We start from the raw sequence: 8,845 nt of genomic DNA on the forward strand, positions 1-8,845 counted from the left end.
TGCAAATATTTTTAAACATTCTTTCACATTTCCTAAAATATATTCTTATCACATGTGAAGAGCTGACTCATTGGAAAAGATCCTGATGCTGGGAAAGATTGAGAGCAGGAGAAGGGGACGACAGAGGATGAGATGGTTGGATGGCATCACAGACTCAGTGGACATGAGTTTGAGCAAACTCTGGGAGATAGTGAAGGACAGGGAAGCCTGGTGTGCTGCAGCCCATGGAGTCACAAAGAGTCGGACACGATTTAGCAACTGAACAGCAACAGCAGTTCTTTTCAGAATCTGCTGGTATGCCGAAAGTCAGCAGTGACTTTTGAATGTCCACACGCATTTCTGTCAAAATCATTCACTGTCTCAGAATCGTTTGGCTCCACTGTGGGACTTTCCCTGGTCCGTGGGGCCTCCGTGCTCTGAGCCGGGCTCCGTGGCCATCCTATGGCACTAGGCTTACTCCAGACTCAGGTGTGTAAGAAAGAGCACACTCCTTCATTTCCTTTGCATCAAATAATAACATTTTCAAGCCTTCTATCCAAAAATTTGTTCACAAAGCTGAAAGCCTATATAGACCAATGCTGGAGGTAAAGTTGAAATAATAATTGAAGATCTACCCTTTCTTAAAAGAGTCCGGGCTAAAAGGGATTGACGGACAAGTCTACCAGCCACCACCAAGCAGTTATTTCCTTCTTGTATACCTCTTCTGAATCAGAGGAGAGAAGATGGGGTGCTACCCAATCTGAAGTGAAAATCAAACAAAGACAGTGTCCAACATGAGCTATAGGCCAACTTCATATAGGAACATAAAGCCTTAAGTAAAATATTTAGATAGCTCAGGAAAGAAGAGAAAGGCAAAGGAGAAAAGGAAAGATACACCCATTTGAATGCAGAGTTCCAAATGCAAGGAGAGAGAAGAAAGCCTTCCTCAGCAAAGCAAAGAAATAGAGGGAAACAATAGAATGGGAAAGACTAGAGATCTCTTCAAGAAAATTAGAGATATCAACAGAATATTTCATCCAAAGATGGGCACAATAAAGGACAGAAAACATATGGACCTAACAGAAGCAGAAGATATTAAGGAAAGGTTGCAAGAATACACGGAAAAACTATACATAAAAGATCTTGATGACCCTTGATAACCACAGTGATCAGTCACCTAGAGCCAGACATCCTGGAGTCTGAAGTCAAGTGGGCCTTAGGAAGCATCACTACGAACAAAGCTAGCAGAGATGATGGAATTCCAGCTGAGCTATTTCAAGTCCTAAAAGATGGTGCTGTGAAAGTGCTGCACTCAACATGCCAGCAAATTTGGGAAACTCAGTAGTGGCCACAGGACTGGAAAAGGTCGGTTTTCATTCTAATCCCAAAGAAAGGCAATGCCAAAGAATGTTCAGACTACCCCACAATTGCATTCATCTCACACGCTAGCAAAGTAACGCTCAAATTTATCCAAGTGAGGCTTTAACAGTACATGAACCGTGAACTTCCAGATGTTCAAGCTGGATTTAGAAAAGGCAGAGGAACCAGAGATCAAATTTCCAACATCCGCTGGATCATTGAAAAAGCAAGAGAGTTCCAGAAAAACATCTACTTCTTCTTTATTGACTACGCCAAAGCCTTTGACTGTGTGGATCACAATAAACTGTGGAAAATTCTGAAAGAGATGGGAATACCAGACCACCTGACCTGCCCCCTGAGAAATCTGTATGCAGGTCAAGAAGCAACAGGTAGAACTGGACATGGAACAACAGACTGGTTCCAAATTGGTAAAGGAGTATGTCTCACCCTGTTTATTTAACTTATATGCAGAGTACATCATGTGAAATGCCAGGCTGGATGAAGCACAAGCTGGAATCAAGATTGCTGGGAGAAATATCAATAACCTCAGATTTGCAGATGACACCACCCTAATGGCAGAAAGTGAAGAGGACCTAAAGAGCCTCTTGATGAAAGTGAAAGAGGAGAGTGAAAAAGCTGGCTTAAAACTCAACATTCAGAAAACTAAGATCATGGGCATCTGGTTCCATCACTTCATGGCAAATAGATGGGGAAACAGTGGAAACAGTGGCTGACTTTATTTTGGGGGGCTGCAAAATCACTGCATATGGTGACTTCAGCCATGAAATTAAAAGACGCTTACTCCTTGGAAGAAAAGTTATGACCAACCTAGACAGTGTATTAAAAAGCAGAGACATTACTTTGCTGACAAAGGTCCATCTAATCAAAGCTATTGGTTTTCCAATAGTCATGTACGGATGTGAGAGCTGGACTATAAAGAAAGCTGAGCACTTTTGAACTGTGGTGTTGGAGAAGACTCTTGAGAGTCCCCTGGACTGCAAGGAGATCCAACTAGTCCATCCTAAAGGAAACCAGTTCTGAATATTCATTGGAAGGACTGATGCTGAAGCTGAACCTCTGATACTTTGGCCAACCGATGTGAAGAACTGACCTAGTGGAAAATACCCTGATGCTGGGAAAGACTGAAGGCAGGAGAAGAGGGCAACAGAGGATGAGATGGTTGGATGGCATCACCAATTTGATGGACATGAGTTTGAGCATGCTCCGGGAGTTGGTGATGGACAGGGAAGCATGGTGTGCTGCAGTCCATGGTGTCACAGAGTCGGACATGACTGAGCCACTGAACAGAACTAAACTGAAGGTATTGAGAATAGAAATTCAGCAGGATATTGAAAGAATAAAAATGACAATTGTCAGGCTTATTCCAGAAACATAAGTAAGATTTAACAGTAGGAAATCTACCAGTATAAAGCACTACCTTCATAGATGAAAGGAGGAAAATATTTATCAATAGAAGCAGAAAAAGCATTGGATGAAAATTCAGTACCCATTCATGGTTTTTAAAAATATGTTAACAAACTGTCTTGAGATAAAAAGCTAGAGGTATCATGCTCCCTGACTTCAGACTATACTACAAAGGTCCAGTAAGCAAAACTATATGGTACTGGCATAAAAACAGACACATAGATCAATGGAACAGAATAGAGAGCTCAGAAATAAACCCATGCATTTATGGTCAACTCCCCTGGAAGAGGGCATGCCACCCACTCCAGTGTTCTTGCCTAGAGAATCCCATGGTCAGAGGAGCTTGGTTTGCTGCAAGTTCATAACAGCAAAAACTCGGAAATATCACACACGTGCCTGAATCTTTTATAAACAGCCAACCCAAATCTTCATGGCAGATAGATGGGGAAACAGTGGAAACAGTGGCTGACTTTATTTTTCTGGGCTCCAAAGTCACTGCAGATGGTGATTGCAGCAATGAAATTAAAAGACGCTTACTCCTTGGAAGGAAGGTTATGACCAACCTAGATAGCATATTAAAAAGCAGAGACATTACTTTGCCAACAAAGGTCCGTCTAGTCAAGGCTATGGTTTTTCCAATGGTCATGTATGGACGAGAGAGTTGGACTATAAAGAAAGCTGAGTGCTGAAGAATTGATGCTTTTGAACTGTGGTATTGGAGAAGACTCTTGAGAGTCCCTTGGACAGTAAGGAGGTCCAACCAGTCTATTCTAAAGGAGATCAGTCCTGAGTGTTCATTGAAAGGACTGATGTTGAAGCTGAAACTCCAATACTTTGGCCACCTGATGCAAAGAGCTGACTCATTAGAAAAGATCCTGATGCTGGGAAAGATTGAGGGCAGGAGGAGAAGGGGATGACAGAGGATGAGATGGCTGGATGGCATCACTGACTCGATGGACATGAGTTTGCATAAACCCCTGGAGTTGGTGATGGACAGGGAGGCCTGGCATGTGGGCCTGGCCACAGCTGAGCAACTGAACTGAACTGAACCCAAATCTGAATGATTAAGTTGCAATCAAACTGGGTTGGAATAGGCTTGTGTGCTCAGTTGCTCAGTAGTGCCCAACTCTCTGAGACCCCATGATCAAGCTCCTCTGTCAATAGTATTTCCCAGGCAAGAATATTGGAGTGGCTTGCCATTTCCTTCTCCAGGGGATCTTCCCAGCTCAGGGACTGAAGCTGTGTCTCTTGTGCCTCCTCCTTTGGCAGACAGATTCTCTACCATTGCGCTACCTGGGAAGCCCAAGTTAGAGTAGGTTTGTGTTAATATTTACTGACCAAGGCAGATCTTTAACACATAATATTGAATTAAAATGATAGAATGGTAAAATGGTAAGTGCAGAATGGTAAATAAAGGTGATCCAGTTGTGTTTTACGCAGCTGTGCAGAAGTCTGGAAGTGTACCTAGATGTGACTGCACCACCTGGGGCAGGCCCTGTACAAGAGACTCTAGCACCCTCACAAAGAAAATGTATTTGTGGGTTACTTGTCTAATAGAAAATATGCATAAACGGGAAAAAAATAAAGTGTCTTCTGCTGACCATACACTTGGTAAGTGGCAAGAGATAGGGCAACTCTGGACACTGAGGTTTCCTGCTGGGCAGGCAGGATTGTAAGTGCTCCAGACCCATGTGCGCCCTCTGGGGTTGGGGTTCACGCCAGCAGCCAGTGCTGCATCCAGGCTCCCAAATATCACTGGTGGCCCCTGGCACACGTCTGTTCACCTGGCACTTGTGGGTGTGCATGAGGCAGAGGCCAGGCACCTGCCCAGTGGGCAGCTTTCCTTCTGACCCACCTTCCCCCTGGGCTGTGCTCCGACTCCAGGTGCGACAGTGGATTGGCTACTGTCCCCAGGTCGATGCCCTGCTGGACCACATGACGGGCAGGGAGACGCTGGTCATGTTCTCCCGGCTCCGGGGCATCCCTGAGCGTCACATCAGCTCCTGTGTGGACCAAATTCTTGATGACTTGCTCATGTACACGTATGCCGACAAATTGGTGAAGACCTACAGGTGAGACTCTGGGTCCCCTCAGCCCTCCCTGTCCCAAAATAAGATGTGCTCTGGTTCTGTTCAGTGCTGGGGGGTAGGGCAAGGCCTGCTGGCTCTGTGCCTGGGGGAGCTGTGTGGTCCTCACCACTGCGCAGGTTTCCAGGGAGGTGGCCTTCCTCCTCTGTGAGAATGGATCAATGGCCTTGGCTGTCCCATGGCCCTGCTTCCTCTGGTTACTTGGCTGAGGATGGGCTGACGCACCACAGCTGTTACTCTTCCTGCCGCTTCACAAGGGCTTCTGACCTGCGGCAGATTTGCACTGCACACCCACACTCCCGCACCCTGCTCTGTGTGAGCCATCTGAGTAGCTGATGTTCAGCTGAAGAGTGTGGGGTCTTCCTGAGTCTTTGTCACCAGTGATCCTAACCCAATTCAAGTTAGCTTAAACAAAGCAAGGCTACTCGGTCCCAAGTCCCAAGCCGCCCCTTGAGCTGTGCACAGAACCCCTGCAGACTGTTAGCAGAACTGGGTCAGGGAGCCCAGGAGTTAGAGGATGGTGCCCTCTTTCTTCCGTTAACTTCTGTTTTAATCATGTTTTCATGTTTCCCTGCATCTTTTGATGATTAAATGAATTAACATTTGGGAAGTACCTTTCCATCATAAATGCTATGTGTTCATTAAAAGAAGTTAGTTAAAACGGTTCTATGCCCTTACCCTGTGACACCCATAGAGGCCCTCAGAGGAAATCCACGGATCGTGTGCTCAGCTTGGACCAATCGCTATGCCCAGGAGAATGGTTTAGATGCTGAGTGGACAGCTGAGTCACAGTGTACCCCTGGGGGAGGGTGGTGGGTCATGTTACTGAACACCCCACCAGGGTGCATGAGCACTTGCTTAACAAAGGAAAAAGCAGGGAAGATTGCACTTCTGGAAACTTAGGGTTGCCAGTCACCCAATTTTTCCCCCTCGGCCGCAGTGGCGGCAACAGGCGGAAGCTGAGTGCCGGCATTGCCCTGCTGGGAGAACCTGTGGTCATTTTCCTGGACGAGCCATCCACTGGCATGGACCCTGTGGCCCGGCGTCTGCTCTGGGGCACTGTGGCACGGGCCCGAAAGTCCGGCAAGGCCATCGTCATCACCTCCCACAGGTTCAGCCAGGACGGGGGCTGTCGGCTGGGTGGGCCAGGAGGGGCTGGGTGGACAGAAAACCTGTTAGCCTCTGGTGAAGAGTCTGTGAGGCAAGTGGGCCACACCCTGAGCATGGGAATCAGGAACAGCTTGATCTGGGCGTCAGCACTTTCCCAGGTGCACGGTTTTGGCGTGGAGGGCGGGCATCAGCATTCCCCGCTGCTGTATCAGGCTCCGCCCCCTCTCCCCAGCATGGAGGAGTGTGAAGCCCTGTGCACCCGGCTGGCCATCATGGTGCAGGGTCAGTTCAAGTGCCTGGGCAGCCCACAGCACCTCAAGAGCAAGTTTGGCAGTGGCTACTCCCTGCGGGCCAAGATCCGGAGTGATGGGCAGCAGGAGGCCCTGGAGGAGTTCAAGGCGTTCGTGGGCCTGACCTTCCCAGGTATGTGCTGCAGAGGGCGCCATGCGTCTGTGCATCCCTGAGCACTGGGATGGGAGTCATGATTCTGGGGCCAACGCCACCCTCCCCCAGCCGTCCAGCCTGGCCCTCGGGGACATGGTCTCTGCTTTGTGCAGGCAGCGTCCTGGAGGATGAGCACCAAGGGATGGTCCATTACCACCTGCCCGGCGATGACCTCAGCTGGGCGAAGGTGAGCACATACCTGGACATCAGGGAGCACACCTCTGATGTCGTGCACTTTCAGAGTTCTGCTTCCAGTGGAAGTCCAATTCAGTCCTGCTGCAACATTCATGTGAATTTCATAGAAAATTTTGATAAGAATATTTGAACTGGAAGGGACCTCAGAGATCAGCTCCTTCTGCCCCCTCATCTCACAGAGAGGGGAGCTGGCTCAAAGAGGGCACGCCACATGCCCAAGGTACACAGCAGGCCAGGACCCAGCGGGACCTCTGCCTCTGGCACCACTCCCAGCCAGGTCCCTTTCCTTCAGATCACAGATAGCTGAATTCCGCAGGACTGACTGCCTGAGAGGTGGTCTGGGAGCAGTTGAGAGAGGAATGGGCCTCTGGGGGCTCTGTAACAATCTGAGACCCTACGTCTTCCCACCCCTTGCTGCGTCCGCCCCCGCTCCCCTGTGCCTGCCGTCCACAGTGGCCCCCTCCCTTCCCGCAGGTTTTCGGCATTATGGAGCAAGCCAAGGCGACATACATGTTGGAGGACTACTCAGTCAACCAGGTCTCCCTGGAGGACATCTTCCTGAGTTTCAGCTGCCCTGTGCCCCCTGCCCGAGGGAGTAATAGACAAGAGAGGGCCAAGCCCGCAGACCCCACGTTTCCGTGTCCACCTCTCTCTCCCTCTTCCTCCCAGCAACCCTCTCCACCTCCCACTCCACCCCCCACTCCATCTTCCTCCCAGCCTTTCTCCTGGTCTCCCACTCCAATTCCCTTCAGGCCTTCCTCCTGGTCTTCATCTCAGCCACCCTCTCTGCCTCGCTCTCCACCTGCCTCCCAGCCTCCCTCACCACATCCCTCAAAAACTGCCTTGCTGTAATAAAGAGTTTCCTGTGCCAGGCTAGCCCGGGTGCACACAGCCTGCCATGGGCTGCAAGGCGCGTACAGAGGCAACCTGAAGACCCAGTAAGCTCAGCTTGGGGGTGGAGGAGTGGGCTAGCTCTCTGCCAGATGGAGGGCACCAGCCTTAGAGGCCTGGTGGAGAATCCAGGTCCATTTCTGTGGGAAGGGATCCCCTTGGATCACACGTAAGTGGCCTACAGGCTCACTGAGACCTGGCCGTGGGATCAGAGGGACACCTGTCATATCCCATCAGGAGCATGAAGGCCTGGGGGTGACCATGGCTGTAACAGGGCCGTGCTTCTGAGCAGAGTGTAAGAGGGCCGTGCTCCTGACTACAGTATAACAGGGCCGTGCTTCTGAGCAGAGTGTAAGAGGGCTGTGCTCCTGACCATGGTGTAACAGGGCCCTGCTTCTGAGCAGAGTGTAAGAGGGCCGTGCTCCTGACTACAGTATAACAGGGCCGTGCTTCTGAGCAGAGTGTAAGAGGGCTGTGCTCCTGACCATGGTGTAACAAGGCCCTGCTTCTGAGCAGAGTGTAAGAGGGCTGTGCTCCTGACCATGGTGTAACAGGGCTCTGCTTCTGACTACAGTGTAACAGGGCCGTGCCCCTGACCACGGTGTAACAGGGCCATGGTTCTGAAGGTAGGACAGCTTTGCAAACCTAAGTCACCATTTTCCAATATTTCAATATTTGGATTTGGGTGGCTCCATCTGTTCTTTGCCCTGGCCGTAACACCCTAACCTGTGTGTGGCCTTCCATCAACCTGTGATGTAGTCATAATTATCCCCATTGCCTGGAAGAGTAAGCTGAGACATAGAGACATCCAGCAACTTTCCATGGTCAGCTGATGGCAGAGCCAGGATTCACCTTAGGCAGAAGTTCTCAAGTGGGGTTCCTGGCTGGAAGCATCCACCTCTTCAGAAACTTGTTAGAAATGTGGGTTCTTGCGCCCCACCCCAGCACCGTTGAATCAGAAGTTTGGGAGGTGAGGTCCAGCAATCTGTGTTATGATGCAGCTCAGGCATGAGCAGCAGTGAGCTGGGACCATCAAGCCTGAGTGTGCATGGGTGTGGCCCTGCACCTTTATCAAGAGGGCCCTCCTCCAAGAAGGGCCCGGGCACACAGCTTCTCTTTCCAGCGTGGTCTCGCTAGACCCTCTCACAAGCCCCGCTGGGCTCCTTTGCAGGTAGCCCTCTCCCTCCCTTCTAAGCCAAGCTCCAGGAAGGAGCGTGGTGTCTGCTGTTCCCGGCCCTACTTCCCACCCCCACGTCTGGCTGCACACCCACCCCTCTTTCCTATGACTTCCTGTGACTGCTCAGAGCCAGGGCCTCTGCCTGGAGGAGTCTAGCAAAAAAGTTAACAGGGGGGGG

At 50.1% G+C, this 8,845-nt stretch overlaps 1 protein-coding gene across 1 annotated transcript in view; it reads left to right on the forward strand.

Annotated features, from left to right (window-relative positions):
- Window positions 1–7,475, forward strand: part of LOC138429251 (ATP-binding cassette sub-family A member 17-like) — a 75,008-nt gene extending 67,533 nt beyond the window's left edge. Inside the window, exons 24-28 of the mRNA XM_069570538.1 lie at window positions 4,648–4,835; window positions 5,791–5,961; window positions 6,193–6,383; window positions 6,518–6,591; window positions 7,074–7,475. Coding sequence (XP_069426639.1) covers window positions 4,648–4,835; window positions 5,791–5,961; window positions 6,193–6,383; window positions 6,518–6,591; window positions 7,074–7,451 — 1,002 coding nt within the window. The 3' untranslated portion in view covers window positions 7,452–7,475. The remainder of the gene's footprint in view (window positions 1–4,647; window positions 4,836–5,790; window positions 5,962–6,192; window positions 6,384–6,517; window positions 6,592–7,073) is intronic.
- The last annotated feature ends 1,370 nt before the right edge of the window (window positions 7,476–8,845 follow it).

This window comes from Ovis canadensis, chromosome 24 (assembly GCF_042477335.2).
Source record: "Ovis canadensis isolate MfBH-ARS-UI-01 breed Bighorn chromosome 24, ARS-UI_OviCan_v2, whole genome shotgun sequence".
Classification (NCBI taxonomy): domain Eukaryota; kingdom Metazoa; phylum Chordata; class Mammalia; order Artiodactyla; family Bovidae; genus Ovis; species Ovis canadensis.